General features: G+C 42.8%; 1 protein-coding gene across 1 annotated transcript in view; it reads left to right on the forward strand.

The window, feature by feature from the left end:
- IL23R (interleukin 23 receptor) overlaps positions 1-21,188 on the forward strand; it is a 44,769-nt gene that overhangs the window by 13,986 nt on the left and 9,595 nt on the right. The window contains 7 exon segments of the mRNA XM_075067693.1: positions 1,056-1,216; positions 1,885-2,030; positions 3,552-3,711; positions 13,458-13,540; positions 15,148-15,364; positions 16,271-16,468; positions 18,686-18,787. Of these exon segments, the coding sequence (XP_074923794.1) occupies positions 1,056-1,216; positions 1,885-2,030; positions 3,552-3,711; positions 13,458-13,540; positions 15,148-15,364; positions 16,271-16,468; positions 18,686-18,787 (1,067 nt within the window).

Raw genomic sequence — 21,188 nt, forward strand, 5'->3', positions numbered from 1 at the left:
CTCCTATCCTCAAATGTATGGCATGTATGTTTCTATTTGCCAGCAAGGACCCAATGTCCAGAGGTAGTATCAAGTTGTTTAACCAGCTCTTGAAGAGGTCCTGAGATGCTATAATCTACCACAATGTCTTGAGATAGTAAAGGAACAATTTAAATAAATGCTGAAACACTGCAGTGTTTACTGCAGAATTCTTCCTCATAGCTTAGTTCTCACCTGTCAATTTGGACCTTTCTAAGTAGATCCACAAAAATGGAATACACCAGATTCTATTTTATTCAGAAAAAACAACACTGTCTGTACAATAAGTCACAAAAAAAATCCAGTGAATGAGAGATCACCATCTTTCTTTTTGTTTAGAATTCTGGACATGGATGGCAAAATGAGAAATAATGGGATTATGAGGCAATGGAGTAGTAAGAAAAGCTGTTACTACATCAGTATCAATTTGGCAATGGTATACATTGCTAAGGAAAGAGGTGGCATCACTAGCCCAGCAGTCATCTTATGAGGTCTGGATGACCAATTGTGGATTGTTCGGGGATGTAGGAGACTGCCACAGTGCAGGAGGATCAACTTATTATCATACCACTAATCTTAAATGAGTTGCTGGGCTGCATTTGCTGCAGGAGATACAGGGCCGGCTCCAGGCACCAGCTTATCAAGCAGGTGCTTGGGGGGGGCAACTCCTGAGTGGGGCAGCACTTTCAGGTATTTGGTGGCAATTCGGCGGAGGGTCCCTCACTCCCGCTCCGAGTGAAGGACCTCACACTGAATTGCCACAGATCGCGATCACGATCGTGGCTTTTGGGGGGGGGGGGGGCTGCTTGGGGCGGCAAAACCCCTGGAGCCAGCCCTGAGGAGATAAGACTGACAAAACTGTTGTAACAATGTGGTGGCCCTACCATCCCCATTCTCAGGGATTTTTGTTTTTAAATTATATTGGTTTAAACTAGCATTTGTGCTGTTTCTGTCCTTGCTTTATTGAAGTCAATGACAAAATTCCCATTGACTTGAATAGGGCCCAGAATTTACTCTAGTGCTTTTTGCTTTTTTAGTTTACAGACAGGTGAGGAGAAAGCATTTCCTTCGACTGCAGCAATCAATATTTCATTGAGCAAATTACAAGGAGGCAAACTGTATTCTATTTGGGTCCAAGCCAAAAATGACCTAGGCACAGCACATTCGGATCATCTGCACGTTAATCTTGAGGATTTAGGTAATATATGGTAATTCACTAATGGCTTTGAAGGCAGGTTGTAATATGAACTAAAAAAAAACCCTAGTGAAAGTGATAAAATCTACATCTAGATGGATGTGCAGTACTGAAGTTTTCTGAGAACATTGGTGATAAATTACACATTGAGTACTGTTTAACATTAGGGAAACAGCTGCTGATGTACATTTCGATACACTGTCTTACGGCCCTCTCTTATTTGTTCTTCTCAAATTGGGCTGTAGTATTTTCCATCAATAATCTTTCACTGGTCACTATGCTCTCTCCTTAGTTTTTTGTGATGTGCTGGATTTGATACTGAGGCTCACAGAGCCTGTGATTTGGTAATACGTTTCAATTACAGCAAGTCTCATACTGCCCGTCTATTTGTTCCAATATTAAATTCCCAGCGTATGTTAATGAAAGTATAAAACTGATTAATGGGAAGTTATCGTTAACTGACAGTGAAATTGTCCAGTTATTGTTCTTTGATGGGGCTTTTTAACAGGTTAAACTGAAAAATCAAGATATATTTTTCTCAGGTGAGAACATATGTCTTCTGTAGTAAAGTATATTAAAAAATCATTATAGCAGAGCCTAACAGTGATAGACTAGCACCATTTTCTTCATGGGCTCAGAATAGATTCACCTTTCTTATGTCTCTCTTCTAGTGATACCAGCCACACCTGTTATCACCAATGTTGAAACTACAGACAGTTCAGCACCGAGAACCATACTCCACTGGAAAAAGCAAACATCCATGGAGAATGTTTATTGTGAAGAGAGATACAGAGCACTGGCAGACCAAACTTGGCATGTGAGGCAACCCTTTCTCGACTACATAACATGGGCCTGCTGCTGTTCCCATTGACGTCAATGGCAAAACTCCCACTACCTTCAATGGGAGCAGGATTGGGCCCTGTGTGAAAGATTGCTGGGCTAGGTTGTTGATACCAGTTCACTGGTATCTGGTTTTTCATGCAGTCATTTGCTGTATTCAAGTAAGGAGAGGAGAATGTCTATGAAGCAAGGATTTGCAAGCGATTGCATATACTCCCTACAGACATAATAGCACCATAACAACAAGGGTATTTGGGGGGTTGTTTTTAACAGGGCCACCCAGAGGATTCAGGGGGCCCGAGGCAAAGCCAATTGCTCACCTCCCCCCCTGGACGGCCCTGGTTTTTAAAACATTTTAAAATTAACTAAATTTTTGTGAAAGGTGCAAGGCTACTAATTCTGGAGACTGAAGTCTTCTGTTTATTCAGACAGGTACAGCAGTAGCAAGCTTCATATTCTATCTGTGTGCATCAAACCTAACCTGGAGACACCTCCTCTGAGGGTTACTCTAAGCTTTTCCACTGAAACTCCTACCAGGAGTCAATTAGTGATGTTGGTTTTGTGCGGTGGACTTGTCCACTCATACCTGGATTGAGACCACCTAGTCACTTCACATAGATTACTAACAACTTTAGGGCATTTGTGACTTAAGCTGGATTCAAACAGGTGATTTGGAAGGGAGAGGCTCCAATTGAGCTATTCAGTAACACCCACTCACTGTCACGTGCAGACTTGCAGTGCTTTGTAACTCAAAATAATTTACCGCTGTTACTTGCAGAATTCTTTAGATAAACCCTATGCTACGCAAAAGAAAACGTAATATTCAAGATATTTCCCAGTGCTACAGTTTAATTTAAATCACTTCCAAAGTGACAAACTGAGCTAGAAAAGCCACTCATACTAGAACAAGAGTGTCCACCAGGGGAGTTATACCACTATAACTATTGCGGATTAAATTCACACCATCATACTGGTATAATGTCCCATGTAGAAAATCCCTAAGAGAGGAGGCTGCTTTTGTAGGTCGATTTAAGATCAGCTCCTAAGGACTCAATTGTGCCCTGCCCCGACTGACTGTGCAAAAGGGCCAGGGTGTATGTGGACAATTTCCTCCACCCCTTACACCCTCCCAGAGGGACAGGACACAATCCCAATCCTTCCATTTGGGGGAGCACTGCTTCCTCCTGACACCTCCAGAGGTGCAAACCCAGCCAGTACAGATAAGGAGGAGGCAGGGCCCTGGCTACACCCCCCTTCACATTGGCATGAGGAGCTGGCCATGAACACAGCTCTAGGCTAAGGCATGGTGCAGTGCCCACACTGATCCTGCACTCCTAGGAGCTCGGGGGAGGCTGGTGCCTACTCCCTCAGGGCTAGGGCACTGGGCACGGATTGTTGTAGCATCGTTAATAGTTCCAGTACATGTTGTTGAAAGGATGTCTAATTTCACGAGGCTAGTTAGTACAGCTTGAAAAGTTATATTGTTTGTCAATTTTAGATGAAAGAATGGGACATAAATGTGACAAGAGGGCCACACACAGAGTACAGCCTGGAGTCGAACACAGAGTATGAGTTTCAAGTGAGATGCCAATTAATTCGTGCCAAAAGCTATTGGAGTGGATGGACTGCCCCCTTTACTTACACAACCCCAGAAGCAGGTGAGTTCATACCCAGGCTTACAAGGGGATTGCTCCATCTCCTGCAGTCATGCATGACTTTTTCTTATTTTTTTTGAAGTTTTGAATGAGATCACCCCCTTGTTTGGGGCAATTGTCAAAGGGAGTGGAGTGGTGCAGGCTTCTAGTTACCCTGGTATTGGAACATGTGGGATCAGTATACGGTCAAGTGTACCTTATTGGAGCAGTACCTTATTGGGTATATATATAAATAAAAGAACTAGATACATTCATGGAGAATAGGTCCATCAATGGCTGTTAGCCAGGATGGTGTCCGTAGCCTCTGTTTGCCAGAAGCTGGGAATGGGTGAAGGGATGGATCACTTGATGATTACCTGTTCTGTTCATTCCCTCTGGGGCACCTAGCAGTGGCCACTATTAGAATACAGGATACTGGCTTAGATGGACCTTTGGACTGATCCAGTATGGCCGTTCTTATGTTCAGAATTCCCTGGTCAGCGCATGCCAGCTGGAAGTCCAGCCATGCCTAACCCCTGCCGGCTCATCAGAGCTCCTTTGGGCCAGGGTGCAAGAAATGGGAACGTTAGCTGGGCCCACCTCTTAGTGCTCTTAATCACTGATGAGAAATCCTGCCTCTGCGCTATGGTGGTGATCAAGAATGCTCCTTATATCTTCTTCCATGTTAATCCAACAAATTGACCAACATTTGTCCCTTACCAAGTAAAACAGGAATGTAGCATTTGATTTTCTAATCAGACTAAATGTAAAAAATAGTCACTTCAGCCATTCCCTGTGTGACAATCTCTCTTGCTACAAACACTTCCCATTCCTCCTGGTTGGCAGGCTATAGGGGAATAAAGGCCCACTCTAAAGATATTTGTGATGGCATGGGACACATCATTTCCCACTTGACAGCATAAAGGGTACGTTTTTTAAGACGGCCTGAGGTCCAACCTCTCTTTTGACAGCTGCAGTTAGGTAACTAGAGAGGCAGGTACCCAGGTTTGCACCTGGGATTCAAACACACACACAAAAATACAAATACAAGTGCATCTGCAAAGAGGAGATTGACTTTTGGTAATGTTTGGGCTTTCACCTTTTGGTGATGTTTAACCAATCAGGGTAGATGTCATCAGAATAGTTAGTGCCGTTTTTTAAATGACTGAGTCAAAGGAGACACAAGGTGAGTGAGGCAATATCTTGTATTGGGCCAACTTCTGTTGGTGAAAGAGACAAACTTTTGGGCTACACAGAGCTCTTCTTCAGGTCATTTGTAACTCAAAAACTTGCCTCTTTCTCCAATACAAGATATTACCTCATTCACTTTGTCTCTAATATCCTGGAGCCAACATGGCTACCACAGCACTACGAACAACATCAGTCAAAGGAGACAGCGTATCTAATGGTTAAAGTAGGAGATTTGGAGTCAGGACATCACGATTGTGTTCCTGGCTTTGACAATGACTAAATCTCTCTGCACCTCAGTGTACACACCTACTAGATGGGTACAATACTTATCTACCTCATAGGGTCATTATGAGCCTTAATGTATATAATGGTCTTCACATGAAAGGCATTGATATGAGCACAGAGTTTCAATGCTAGTTACTGCCTCATGTTTTAAACTGAGCTAATAAAATAATTGCTGTACCCATTCTGCCTTTTCTCTAATGCAGCTGGCATCAGCCCTGGCCAATGCACTGTGACACCTTTCTTTAGATCACTGCCTCCCAGCAGTGGCACATGCAGGAACGATACAGCAGCACCATCCAAAGCCACTGCAGTCAAAGGGAACCTTTCCATTTACTTCATTAGGCTTTGGATCAGGCTTGGATTAGCATCTCATTAGTGGATATAGGTTTTCAAAGATACCATGAATACTTTCATCCAGGGCGGATATATGAACCATGGTGGACTCACTTGTCATAAAGGCATTATGTTACTTATCTATTTGCAGCGTGCCTCATCTTTGAAAGTAGAGCAGAGGACTATTTCCTGGTATATCAACAGCATAATTAATTTGATCCAATTCTTAATGTACAGTTGGATTATTCAGTCTTTCTATGTGCTCTGCTGTCATGCAGAGTGCCACTTGATTCTGAACAGAATTACAAGTTAACTCCCCAATCCTGCAAACAAACACGTACACTCCAGTCACTTCTCACGTCAGCAGCCTTAATGACTGTTTGCAAAGTGTTTTCCAGAGGAAAAGCTCTCGGTATTATTGTGCCAGGTACTATATGCCTTTTGGGCAGACGCACCATTGTACCACCACTTTGGCAATTATAAGGCCAGTCAAATTAATTTTTCCCCCAGCCTGACTGAATCATGGAGACTACATACTCAGGGCTCTAGTCTCCTATAGATACAGAAAAGGATTAGCGTTTAATACCTACATAAGCAAATGCCCCGCAAATTGATGGCCAAATAGAGTTAACAGCACATCTAGGCAAGAAGTGGTCTCACGGTAATGTTTTGCTGGTCCCCTCTGCTGGCTAATTCTGGGTATGACATTGTCAGTAGACAGAAAGCTTGCTGGTTGATTTCTGCTTCCATCTAGAGGTGATTTATCACAGGCTGTTATAGGAGCAGACTCCTCAGATATTCCTTGAACAGTCCTGATTCGAGCCCCAGACCCTGATGTGATTAGAGTGACCAGATGTCCTGATTTTATAGGGACAATCCCGATTTTTGGGTCTTTTTCTTATATAGGCTCCTATTATCCCCCATGCCTGTCCCGATTTTTCACACTTGCTGTCTGGTCACCCTTAGATGTGATGGCTGCTCAGCCTCTACCCCTGTTGATTAGGGCATTCGAGATTCTGTTTTAATAACGCAGTCACAGGGTTGGTTTGTTTTTAAACAAGAACTTCACAAGATACCTGATGTGGCCAAAGTGGAGGGGGAGCTCAGGAGAAAGCAGAGGCTGCTGGAACATTACAGCCTCACAACCTTCTCTCTCAAAGGGGAAACGGGATAGTCTGTGAGGTGTCTGGTGGTTGTGAGAAAGCCATTTCCCATTGAGAATGGTGCCTCTGCGAAGGGGAGTTGAAAGAATTTAATACAAAGCCCTCCCCCCAGGCGGGGAATGTATGTAAATGCTGAAAAATACCCTTCCTGTCCACCCACCACCTCAAACACACACTTATTCCATTGAAAACGTTTTTCAGTTGCTTATGGACCAATGCTAGGGCCCTGGGTAACAAGCAAGAGGAATTAGAAGTTCTCAATGATGAGAAGAAAATGGATACAATTGGCATTACTGAAGTCTGGTGGGATAATCCACATGATTAGAATGTTAGAAAAAAACAAAACAAAAAACTAACCCCAAACAAGCCATGGTTATAACCCGTTCAGGGTGGCATTCTCCATAAAAGACACCATTGCCTGTTTTAGAGTTATCAATACCTTGGAACCACAGCATCTTGACTGCACGTGGATCAATGTGCTAACCAGAGCTGGCCAGAAACAGAACTTATGTTCTGCAGAAGACTTCAAAGTTTCAGAATAAATTCCATCCCAGTTTGGGACAAAAAGTAAAAACTTTGAAATTTTTTATGAGACAGAAGTTCCAAATCCTTCCAGTTTGGGAGAACCAAAATGAATTTTTTTGCCTTGCTCGTTGCTCACCCGAAAGGCTTTTATAATTTACCCTCTATACCTTCTAGGGAGGCTGCTGGGGTACCATCAATTTGATCTTCCTGGTGGAAAAATAGAAAATTTTTAGCAAAATTGAAGTTTTCCCACAGAAAAATTTGATTTTGCAAACGTAACCCACACACCTCCTGGGTGTGGCATACTGTCTCATCTAGCAGCACTGAAGCCACTTAGAGATTAATGAGTCTGCTCGACAGCCTTAGCTAAGTGCCATATGGCTTTTAGCTCATGCAGTAGAGACTCATGCATTTAGCTCCAGAGGTCCCACATTCAATCCTGCCTGACGACCGGGGTCTTTCGGTGCTACAGAAAGATATTTTCTGTTGGAAAATCATTCAGACAGAAAGTTCCCAACCATCTCTAGTGTTGACTAACAAACCTCAGGAGGAGGATCTATTACAGTGCACCAAATCAAACCAGAGACGAACAGGAATTACTACTTATGCACCTTTCTGTAATGTGTGGAAAAAAACACTTGTTATGGAGGACTTCAATTTGGGAGGTGTATGATGGAGGTCTCATGCAGCCAGTCGTCAGTCATTAGAGTTTTTTAAACTTATAGGTGATAGTTTTCTAACACGAAAGGATTGCACCCACCATAATTCAGGAAGTGCTATGGGCTGTATTATGCAGGAAGTCAGACTTGATTATCACAATGGTCCTTTCTGGCCTTAGAATCTATGAGGTAAGTATTTTGGACCTCATTCTGGTGGATACAGCTGTATTAATCACTGGCTCAGTAGAAGGGAAGCTGGTGATTGCCTAGGGACCAGAAATAATTACATGATTACATTCAATATGGGCAAACAGAGGACAATCCCAACCACTAATATATATCCTTGCTGCTTCAAAAGCAATAGTTTCCCAAAGCTGTGGGAAATGATTAGCAGAATGGATTGGGGGAAAATGTGAATAGAGATTAGAAATTCTTTAACAAGAATTTTAGGGTGTGGCTCGATCACCATCTCTAGAGCACTCCCCTCAGAGCATGGCAGACTCCTCACCCAGCTCCCTCCTGGGTCTCCTGGCAACTTTCCACAGTCCAAAATATTTCAGACCTTCAGAGTTCTAATTTATTGATTCTTTACATAGTTTCCAGTGGCCCTGCAGGCCCACACCCTTTCCTCTTGACAAAGGGATTCCATAGCCCCCTTTCTAAGGCTTGTGCTGTGCTTCTCCTGGTCCCTATATGTTGCCCTCCACTAGTTCCACCCAGGCTGACATCAAAGGCTTTCAAGAAGCAAAACTCAAAACAAAACCTTCACAACAACAGTTCTTTCTCCAAGGCATCTCACTGGGGTGCAGTCTTCCTCTGTAGGTTGCAGGCCAGGTCACCCCACCAGGCAGCAGACAAGCAGTCTTCCCTTTCAAGAGTCTCTCCTGGTGCCCCCACATCCTCCCTGCTCTCTATTCCTCCTCTTGTTATGAGTGAAGAGGCAGCTTATATGCACCCGTTTTCTCAGACTTTGTGCTGGCTGGCTGGGAGAGGGGGAATGCTTGTGGCAACATACAGCACCAGGCTCTTAGCCCTGAGGTCTTAAAGAGACAGGAACCTGGGTTTCCCCAAGTCTAACTATTACCCTGGGACTACTTCCTCTTAACCAACGTCTGATCCAGAACTCCTGGAACAGCATTTTGCTTTCCCAATATCTCTTAAAGAGGACAGACCACCTTGTAACAGAGGGTCAAGAAGCCATGATTTCACAGTCAAACCTGATTCAGTGGCAAAGTGAAGGCAGCAGCTAGAAATAAAAATGCAACATATACTAAACGGGGAAAGAGTGAAACAGATAGCAATTGATATAAATTAGGGGTCAAGAAGTGCAGAAAATAGATAAAGGAAACCTAAGACATCAGGGAAAAATCCATGGCTGGCACGGCTAAGAATAAAGGAGTTTTTTAAGTATATTAGGAATAAAAAGGAATCGTAGCAGGCCCATTGCTAGATGGAGATGGTAAAAATATTAATAATGATGCAGAAAAGGCAGAAGTGGGTAAAACATTTCTATTCTGTATTTGGAAAGAAGGAGGAGGATGTTCTTATATTGCATAAGGATGGTGAAGTACCATCCAATCCATTAATAACCAAGGAGGATGTTAGACAACATCTACTAGGGATCAACATTTTAAAATCAGCAGGCCAGGATTTCTTGTGCCAAGAGTCCTAAAAGAGCAGGCTGAAGAGATCTCTATCCCACTGATATTCATTTTTAATAAATCTTGGCATACTAGAGAAATTGCAGAAGACTGAAAGAATGCTAATGTGCCAATACTCAAAAAGGGCAAGCAGGATGAGCTGGGTGCCTATAGGCCAGTAAGCCAGAACAAATAAAGGAGAAACTGATACAGAATTCAATTAATAAAACTAAAGGATAGAAATATAAATAATGCAAGTCGACATAGTTTTATGTAAAACAGGACTTGTCAAACAAACCTGACTTCATTCTTTGATGAGATTACAAGTTTAGTTGATAAAGATAACTGCATAGATGTAATATACACCTCTACCCGATATAACATGAATTCGGATATAACACAGTAAAGCAGCACTCTGGGGGGGCAGGGCTGTGCGCTCCAGCGGATCAAATCAAGTTCGATATAATGCGGTTTCACCTATAACGCGGTAAGATTTTTTGGCTCCCAAGGACAGCATTATATCAAGATAGAGGTGTATTTAGACTCTTGTGGGGCATTTGACATAGTACTGCACGACAGTCTGACTAAAAAGTTAGCGCTGTATTATATAAATAGAGCACAAAAGAATTAAGAGCTGGCTGATAGATCTCAAAAAGTAGTAGTTAATGGGAATTATCATTGAATGGGAATGTTTCTAGTGGGGTTCTGCAGATACTAGATGTGATGCTTTTTAACATTTTCACAATGATCAGGAAGTAAATATAAAATCCCTGTGAGAAAATTTGTAGATGACACAAAGATTGGTGGAGCAGTCAATGAGGAGGAGCAGTCAATGGGGAGGAGCAGTAATATAGAGCAATCTCGATTTCTTGGTAAGCTGGGTCCTGTGACGAAGTCCACTCATAGCTAGTGGCACCTCCTCATGGTCATCCTGGGGATTAGCTCAACCAATTTGCACCCTCCTCTGATGGTGTCTTCACCCACCCTGTCTCACCCTGTGATCTCTCTCGCTCCAGGAACTGCAGCCTCCTCTTTGACGACTAACAGCTTCATTTGGGCATAAGCTTTTGTGGGTAAAAAAACCACTTCTTCAGATGCATGGAGTGAAAATTACAGATACAGGCATAGATGTACTGGCACATGAAGAGGAGGGAGTTACCTTACAAGTGGAGAACCAGTGATAAGGCGGCCAATTCAGTTAGGGTGGATGTGGTTCACTCCCAATAACTGATGAGAGGTGTCAATACCAAGAGAGGGAAAATTGCTTTTGTAGTGAGTCAGCCACTCCCAGTCCCTATTCAAGCCCAGATTAATGGTGTTAAGTTTGCAGATGAATTGTAGCTCTGCAGTTTCTCTTTGAAGTCTATTTTTGAAGTTTTTTTGTTGAAGGATGGCTACTTTTAAATCTGTTATTGAATGTCCAGGGAGATTGAAGTGTTCTCCTACTGGCTTTTGTATATTATCATTCCTGATGTCTGATTTGTTTCCATTTATTCTTTTATGTGGAGACTCCGGTTTGGCCAAAGTACATGGCAGAGGGGCATTGCTGGCATATGATGGCGTATATCACATTAGTAGATGTGCAGGTGAATGACCCCTGATGGTGCGGCTGATGTGGTTGGGTCCTATGATGGTGTCGCTGGAGTAAATATGGGGACAGAGTAGGCAACGGGGTTTGTTACAGGGATTGGCTCTTGGGTTAGTGTTTCTGTGGTGTGGTGTAGTTGCTGGTGAGTATTTGCTTCAGGTTCGGGGGCTGCCTAAGCAAGGACTGGCCTGTCTCCCCAGATCTGTGAGAGTGAGGGATCGTTTTCCAGGATAGATTGTAGATCGTTGATGATGTGCTGGAGAGGTTTTAGCTTGGGGCTTTACGTGATGGCCAGTGGTTATTCTGTTATTTTCCTTGTTGGGCCTGTCCTGTAGTCGCTCTGTCAATCTGTTTCCTCACTTCCCCAGGTGAGTATTGTAGTTTTATGCCCAAATAAATCTGTTAGTCTTTAAGGCAGGGCTTTGGAGCTGTGCTCCAGCACCAGGCAAAAGCTTGCAGCTCCACTGCTCTGGAGCTGCTCATGCTCCAGCTCTGGGCTCCGCTCCAAAGCCCTGCTTTAAGGTGCCACCGGACTTCTCATTGTTGTGGTGGATGCAGACTAACACGACTACCCCTCTGATACTAGCCTCCTCTTTGTGACTTGGCCCTCCAGCTGGGTCACCAAACATGTTCCCACCTTCCAGACTATTAAAGTCTCTCTTGGCAAATAGGCTCAGGCAGTCTTCCTGCTCACTGCCCCACTGGTTCCACTTTGTCAGTGGCTGGTACGGGGACCCGGGTCCACCCTCTACTCCAGGTTCTGGCTGAGGGGCCTTCTCATCAGCAGCCAAGGTTTGACCTACCCCATACCTCACTGCTCTTTCCCCTGAGCCTTGCCTGCCTCTCTGGCTCTCCCCTTGCTCTGGGCTTGCCATGCCACAGCCCTCTTCCAGGGAGTAACTATGCTACTTATCTCTAGCCCCAGACACACCTTCATTCTCCCAGGGAGGAACTGGAGACTTCTTCCCTCCAGTCCCCCTTCTGCTGTATGGCTTTATGGAAGTCCCACCTATTCCTGCCCAGCATCTGTTCCCAGTCAATCCCCTGCTCCCTGGCTCCTCCTCCAGGTGGAATCCGTGGAATTAATTGGCCTGTCTGGCCACCTGAAAGCCTTCCAGTCCTATGTGGGGTAAACACCCCATCACAGGCCCATTCAAATAAAATGCATTTTAAGGTAGTCAAATGCAAAGTTAAAATACACATCTAGGAACAAGGAATGCAGGCCACACCAACCGAATAGGGGGCTGTATCCTAAAGCAATGACTCGGAGAAGGATTTAGGGGACAAAACAACTGAACATGAGCTCCCAGTGCAATAACATGGCAAAAAGGGCTAATGTGATCCCTGAATCTGTAAGTATGAGTAAGAATAAGGAGGCAATTTTACCTCTGTATATGGCATTGGTGAGTCTAATACTGGAATATTGTGTACAGTTCTGGTGTCCACATTTTAACCAGTATATTGAAAAACTGGAGAGGATACAGAAGACAGCCACAGAAATGATGCAAGGTCTGGATAATCTCAAACTGTTTAGCTTGTCAAAAAGAGTGAGAAGTGACTTGATTACAGCCTACAAGTAGTTTGTGATGACAACATTCTTTAATGAGGAGACAATACTTTAACTTAGTAGGGAAAGGCAAAACAAGAACCAATGGTGGGAAACTGAAGTCAAACAAATTAGAAATTAGGCACAGATTTTTAACAATGACAGTGATTACTCACTCAAACAAACTACCAATGGAATTCCCCATCTCTTGGTGTCTTCGGAGATCATGACTGGATGCCTTTCTCAAAGATAGGAGTTAGCCAAACACAAGTTATCAGGCAAGTTATCTCAATGCAATGGTAAATAGGTGAAACATGGCTTGTGATACAGATCTAATGGTCCCTCTGGCCTTAAACTCCATGAATCATCCATTGATAGGTGGCCCATCACAAAGCATCTATAAGTGCTGAACAATAAAACCAAACCACAAAAGGCTCATCTTATGAAGGGATTAAGAAACTAATCAAGTATTCATAATATAAGAATAGTTATAATAAATAACTCTACTGAGTTGGGTTCTTTCCCTTTGTCTAGTGGCAGAGCTATGTACTAGCAGGTTTCTGAGACCAGGCAGGCATCATCAACTCTTTCCCTGCGGTCTTAAGGAGCAAAACTAAAGGCAGCTCAGTTCTTAATTATTATTAGAAAGTTTACAGAAATGTATCTGCCAGAGCCTGTGTCTCAGAATGCCCCCAAAGAGGTGCTGTGAAAATACTTGCTGACGCCATTTGATTTTAATACTGAACTAAGTCATATACCAAATCATGGCCATTACCCTGTTCATTTAACTATTAATACCAGAAATCACCCATTCAGCTACTGTACTTCTTTTGATTGCAGCACCTTCTAAAATCCTGGATGTGTGGAGGGTTATGGGTCCAGTATACATGAACGGTAGCCGAGAAGTGACGGTCTTGATAAAGGTAATGCCATTTTGTTTCTCAAGCCACATGGGATTCTAAAATACCGTTTATTATTATTATCTGTATTACTGTAGCATCTAGGAGCCCAAGCCATAGGCCAGGACCCTGTTGCCCTAGGTGCTGTATGGACACAAAACAAAAAAAACCCCGCCCCTGCCCTGAATAGCTTACAATCTAAACAGACAAAAGAGACACAGGGTGGAGTAGGGGCAGCATACATCATCAGCAAGAACAGTGTGATGGCAGAAAACAGCATGTTAGTGCCACTGCTTTTCTGGGGGAGGAGGGTTAGGATATCAGCGAAGCAGAAGGAAGAGGGGACATTGACAAACAGGAAGAGGGAGGAGAAGGTAAGAGGGGTGAAGCTGGGATGAAGAGACTCTTGGTACCTCTACACTGCCAGCTAGCTTGGGCTGCGGGGCTGTTTCACTACCGTGTAGACCCACAGGGTCCTAGAGCCCAGGCCCCATCCTGAGCCCAGACGCCGACACTGCAATGAAACAGCCCAAGCCCAAGGCAGCCAGCCTGGGCCAGCTGTCAGGGGCGGCAGGTTTGTATAATCTTTGGTGGTGCCCAGAACAGGTCCAAGTCTCCTGCTCCCCCTCTCTCACACACACCTGCCTACAGCTGTGGGAGGGTGTTTTGGTGCAGGAGGGGGTTTGAGATGCAGGCTCTGGGCTGGGGCAGGGATTTGGAGAGTGTGGGGGGGAGGGGTGCAGGCTCAGGGAGGGAGCTTGGGTGCTAGGTGAGGGCTCTGGGCTGGGGCAGGGAGTTGGGGTGAGGGGTGCAGGCTCTGGGAAGGAGTTTGGGCTGTGGGAGGAGGTGAGGGGTACAGGCTCTGGGAGGGAGTTTGGGTGCAGACTTTGGGCTGGGGCAGGAGGTTGGGGTGCAGTGTAGACATACCCTATGAAGGAGGGAGAGGGTGATGGTTGGAGTAAGCAGCCAGTCACCAAAGGGCAGAGAAATTCCTGTCAAAAAGGTAGAAAGTTCTCCAAAAAGGACTAAGGTCCTTGCTTTGGCTGCTTCTGCCTCTCTGGCTTGCTGGTCTTTGCATCTTTCTCTTAAGCCCATATGGTGGGGGAGAGGAAGGGAGAGAGAGACACTCCTGGATCCTGATACCCCATAAGGGAGGTGAGGGTTGCCCACCTGCACAGTTATGGACTCAGGAAGGAGGGGAGGGAAAATATTTTAGTTTTGTGGCTCTAGTGCCAAACAAAATTAGGGCTCATCTGGGAGTGTTCCACATCCTGGCTATATGGGAGTTCAAAGCTACAAGAAGAAGTGATGTTTTTCTTGTACAAGCAGTAACCAGCCAGTTTGAGAGAAGAAAGAGGACAAAGACGATGACATGCCTGTATAAACTTAAGGCAAAATTTGTTTGTGCCTATTCCTTTAGAAGAAATTGTTCCAGAGTATTCTGCATGCTAAGTTGATGAGTCTCACTCCAGTTCTTTGAAATCCTCTGTCAATTAACAATACTCTTGGCACATAGTTACAATTTCATGCGGAGCACTATGCGTGGGGATGGTGAACTTAGGAATGTGTTTCCCAATGGTAGCAAACAACACACTGTTCTATAAGGGCATTTGTTTTTCCATTGTTTTCAGCCTCTCACTCCAAAAGATGCCAGAGGAAAAATTCTGCGTTACACGGTGTTCCATGAAAGCCGGGGAGAAATGGTTAACTTATGTAACACATCAGACACCCAGTGCAAAGTTCTCGTTTCCCCAGCAATGCGTACCGTCCATGTGACTGCATATAATTCCAAGGGGAGTTCCATGCCAGCCAGTATAACAGTGACCCAAGAGCACAGTAATGTTAACGGTAAGATTATGCACTTTCACTTTAACTGAAATCTTTAACATTCACTTTAACTAAATCTGGTTTTGTCAGAACTCGAAAAAAAAGTCTTCTGTTTATTGCTTTAAAGTGGAGAAAACCCTCCAGAAATTCTGCTCCTACCCACTTCTTCTTATAAATTAATTTAGTGCTCTCCAGCTCTCCATGGAGACAATAAGCAGCCATATATTTCAAATGTTCCTCTGACCATGTTCAACAATAGGTTTAAAAATAAGTTTTAGGCTGTCTGCATTGGCTGGCACCAGCTGACACAACTGTGCTGCTTGTGGGCAATTTCCCTATGTACACAGGACCTTACTGAGAATAACCCCTTTCATTTCCAATAAAGGTACAGTTTCACCTTTACATCTCGTCATTTAAAACAACAAACAACAACAAGGAATTAGAAGTAGTTTCAGGGTCTAAATCTGTCTCAGATTTCCCAGGCCAATGACTGTGGTTTTCCACAACCACATTTTCCTGTTTTCTAAAATGTTTCTTGCACTCAGCAACAGGGGAAAGTTCCACAGACACTGCAAGGGTTATATAGTGAAAATGACTAAATAGAAAGTGGATTAGGTAAATAAAGTGGAAAAATCAGATTGTTCTTGAGTCTCTCTATTAGAAGAATCAGAGGTGTTTCTTGTAAAAAGCAACAGGTACAGATTTTCAGGGAGAGAAAAGGTGCGATAAACTCAACAATGGGCCTTTAATATATAAAATGCTCCATGTCTTTGTAAAATCTCTTCCTTTCATTTCAAGATCATTTCTTAAATTATTTCAGAGCATAGAGAGTTTTCCTGTGCAGAATAGGCCATTTAATGGGCCTTCCTATGACTGGAAGGATCCGGCCCACCTTAGTCATATCACTCCTCCTACCTCTGTTTGCAGATTTTCTATCCCCCACCAACATGCAGATTAGCCATGATGACCACAGAAGAATCTCTGTCAAATGGAAGCTGCCTAAATACACTGGAAGATCAGTTCTGTGGTTCATAGTTGAATGGATTTCTGCAGCTCAGCATAATCAGCAATACTATTTTTTATGGAAGAAAGTCCCCAGCCAGGATACATTTACATATATAGAGGGTAAGATATGGTAACAATCTTTTTGCTATTTACTTTCTGTATAGTGCTATAGATGTACACAAGGCCTTGTAGCTCAAAATACAACAAAAGAAAACACAGGAACTGTGAATTTAAATTGAGCCCCAGGTCTCTGGTACTTTTAACAGTACAAATATGACAAAGGAGAGCAGGTGGATGTTTGTAGCAGATAGGCAGGAGGGAGGAGTTATATGGTCTGAAAGAGGTTGGGGCAGGAAATGTGGAAATTAATGGGGAGGCTGTTTGAAATGTAGGATGCTCTGTGAAAGGAGAGACCAAGTCACAAAGAGGGAGAAGACATGAAACTTGGCTAGATTGCGGGAAGTAGTGTAGTCATATGTGGGCTGGGAAGAGTGGTACATATGGAAATATGTCTATAAAGAGTGAAAGGGCAGGAGAGGAGGTAGTAATATGTGAGGCAGCAACTGTCTTCTGCAGTTATTGTTTCTGAACAATTGTAGGGGACAAAACCTGCAGGCTTTACTCAGGCAAAATTCCCACTGAGGTCAAGCATCCAGCTAATAAGGATTGTGGCATGTGTCCCATTACGCTGAATGCAGCATTGTTGTAGTCATCTTGATCCCAGGATATGCGAGAGAGACACGGTGGGCAAACTAATGTCTTTTATTGGACTAACTTCTATTGGTGAAAGAGACAAACATCAGAAGAGCCCGATGTAGCTCAAAAGCTTGTTTCTTTTACCATCATCAACTTCTGTTGGTCCAATAAAAGATATTACCCTCACCCACCTTGTCTCTCCATGATGTTGACTGCAGATCTCATCAACAAAGTGTTCCTGGTCCCCACTTTTCCATGTGATCATTGGCATTTTACTCCTGTAAAATCAGTCGGCATAGGCTTGCTGAATTGTATATAATGGGATCTGTTTTCCTGAGCAGTGTAGCAATTTAGCCTAGGATGAATCTCCAGTTAACCATATTAGTTGGAAAAAAGATTCTGTACTGATATATTATGAGGAAAATGTGAGAAACCAAATTCAAGTGAAAACTGGTAGCTGCTTTCATCGTAATAAATACAACTGTATAATAAAAAGTTAACACATCCTTTGTAGTCACCTTCTCATTGGATAGCATGTTACATTACAAGTAAGACATGTAAATGAATATGAAACTAAAATCCCTTCCATAAACTGTTAATGAATATGGTCTTTACAGTGAATGTACAGTGCAGAAAACAAAGCCTCACTGTAATTGACACACAATTAATTCCTCCATCTGATAAACCATATGTCACCACAGAGATTATAAAATTTGCTATGGCACATATGCACATATGCATTAATTTTGCTAAATTGGCAGCAATGCACGTTCACGAAGTTTGGGTCTGTAGTTTTTATTACTGAAACGTGAAAAGTTTGATACCCAAATTCTCTCACAACACAATTGTCTCCAGTGTTATGTATCAGAACAGACCTGTCCTACATAAGTTAGCTATATTCAATCTGTATTCAACTGAAATTTCCTTCTGAAAGTTTTAATAATATACTTCTCTTTCTAGCATTTTTTAAAACCACAAGTCACTGGGGTGTCAAATATCTACAGGGCTTTTCATCTTCAAAGGACTTTACAGACATTAACTAATTAATCTTCACTGCAATGTTAATGAGTGCTCTTCCATTAGAGATAAGGAAGTAGAGAGAAGTTTCCAAGAAAATTTGAATTTTTTGTCAAAAATTAATATATAAATACGTTAATTTTAAAAGCCCCAAAATGGAAATATTTCAGCCAAACCCCAAATATTTAGGTTTGGCCATGCTGCTGCAGGCAGTGCCTCATGGGAAGTGTTGTTCAGTTGCCTCAAGTCTCTATTGTCCTCTATGGACTAGGCTTCCCACCCAGACTACATCTTCCCATGATGCACAGTGCCAAGGACACCCATGATGCACTGCTTCCCCGCTCCAAAAGGAGGGCCCAGAATGTATCATTCAGTAGTTGAATTTTTACTGCAAAAAAATTAAGTTTTCCACCAACACCCTTCCCCGCCCCCCAAAATACCTGACAAAGCTGGACAGTCAGTCTGAATGATGGGAGTAGAATTCAAGCATTTCTAGTCCTTCCTGTTCCCATATAGTGAGACCAGGCCTCTTTTCACTTTTTCTTTAAATATCCCATTAGAATTTTCTGCGGTTTTAACTTTAACTTGCACAGAAATTTTAAATAAAACTAACATTCATTTCAGGAGACCTCACAGCAGGAGTTCACATGAACATTTCAGTATATGCAGTGTATCAAGATGGAATAAGCAAGCCATGTCCTGGCCAACTTTATCTGGAGGATTTAGGTAAGTGTACTCTTGTGGTAAAGTCACTGCGTGCTGAGATGGAAGTAACATTTCAGTGTTAATTTTATGGAAAACAGTCTTCCCCCAGGTCTTTCCATGATTTGGCAATTTTGTAGAACTACTTGATTTTATAAACTATGACTAAACGTATCAATTTTCTCCCACCTTCCTTGAACTATAGAGAAAAGCAGAACTTGAGAAGGAGTTTAACAGAAGGCAGGGGAAGGGGTGGGGTTTGGATACCAGAACACCACTAGCACAGACCTTGCCAATAGTTGCACTTTGCCTTTGTGTGGGTATAATGTAGTTTGCAGCTGATGGGACACAATATAATTAAAGCTGATGCTGAAGGGAATCAATTTTCACTTTTCAAAATGGTACAAATACTGATGTGTTTGTGAATTTTCATGAGAATCTGCAGATTTGGTCATGGGGAGAATTTTCACTTTGTAATGTAAGAGGACAAAATTTTCTTCTTTTGGGGGCACATTTGACAATTAAAGCCCTTGCAGTGTGGGGAAACACCATCATTTTTATGGGGAGAAAATGGCGAAGCTGTGACCTGTTACTAACCTCCCCTGGAGAAGCAGCTATGTAGGTCCAGAGCCAGGCCCTATGTGGTCTAAATATAGAAAAAAAGAGAAAGCTTTGCATAACCTCCAGTATTCTGAATGTCCTCCCTGCCTCCCTTGTAGGATAATTGAGTGGCCTCTAGCATTGTTTTGGCCTCTGTTCTGCTTGGGAGCCAGAAGCATAAAGTTAATTGAGATGTTCTGTGCAACTGACCCTTGGCCAGACCACCAGCTGAAATGATACCCTGGGACAAGCCAACAGCCAATCAGGGATCTTCAGAACAATATGGGAGAACACAAGTGTTTCCCTCTCCTACAGCTACTCCACATACTTTCACACCCAAATCAAAGGGAAAGGGTCCTGTTTTCTCCTGGCCTGGACTCATGCAATGTGTAATGTACACAAAGCCCAAACCTGATCTTTTGTTCTGGATCAATAGAGACACACTTTTGGAGGCCATCAGAATTCTACGGGCTGTTTTCTTCAGTAAAGAAAAGCTCCTGTACCCATAACTGGAGACTGGGACAACATATGTGCTTTTTCCATAAAACCACAAAATCATTTCTCATGCTGCTCTGAAGAGATTTCCAGATGAGCTACCTGAAGTTCTACATACATTGTCCTTCAGACAAACTGGCTAGGTTTCTGGCCAGGATTTTTCTCAGGGGCAGTCCTGCCAATGTTTTCCACCAAGGAGGCATGACCTTGAGTATATACTCAAAGTTATTTGATCACTGTCTTCAGTGTTGTCCTTCCTCAAAGACAAATTGATTGTCTCCAGTGTGGTGATTTAGTTACTAGATCAGCAGACAGGGTTCCCATAGAAACTAACCAGGCTACAGATATTCCATCTACTCCTTGTGAGGGGGGAAAAAAAGGATCAGTATAAGCAAGACACTAAATCTTGAACTCTCAACAACACATAGCTTAGGGTGATGTTTGCTGCACTGCTGAAGACACTACAGGATCTAAGTATAGAGTAGAGATAAGCAACCTATGGCACATGTGCCGAAGGCGGCACGAGAGCTGATTTTCAGTGGCACTCACACTGCCCGGGTCCTAGCCACCAGTCCAGGAGGCTCTGCATTTTAATTTAATTTTAAATGAAGCTTCTTAAACATTTTAAAAACATTATTTACTTTACATACAATAGTTTAGTTATATACTATAGAGACTTATAGAAAGAGACCTTCCAAAAACGTTAAAATGTGTTACTGGCACGCGAAACCTTAAATTAGAGTGAATAAATGAAGACTCGGCACAACACTTCTGAAAGGTTGCCGACCCCTGGTATACAGTGTTATTGGTACAGCTGAGTTAATATATTCAGAGGATTTAAGGCCAGAAAGGACTATCCAGTATGTTGTATGATCTTCTGCATTACACAGGCCATAGACTATCATCTGATAATTCCTGCATCAAGCCCATATCTTCTGGTTGAGCTAGAACATATCAACATTTATATTGTGATTTTAAGCCACATATGTGAAATCAAATGTGTGCTAGTCATGAGAAATACAACTTAATAACTGGGCTGATGAATTCTGCACATGCTGCAGCTATTGAATATTTAAGTCTGTGTTCCCTTGTAGAGTAATCCAAGGTGACAAAGGCATGGGTGACATATATTATATATATTAGGGAGAAATAACATATTACATATATAAATGACTGGGGTAAATGATATATGTTATCCACAACCCCAGTTATCCAAGAGACTTTTTGTAATTACTCTAAAGCACTTAGCTAAATGAGTTTATCTCTGTTAACACTTGATTTAGGAAGCTCATAAATACGTAAAAACTATTTCAAATCCACTGGGAAAATA

This window comes from Chelonoidis abingdonii, chromosome 7 (genome assembly GCF_003597395.2).
Source record: "Chelonoidis abingdonii isolate Lonesome George chromosome 7, CheloAbing_2.0, whole genome shotgun sequence".
NCBI classification, from domain to species: Eukaryota; Metazoa; Chordata; order Testudines; family Testudinidae; genus Chelonoidis; species Chelonoidis abingdonii.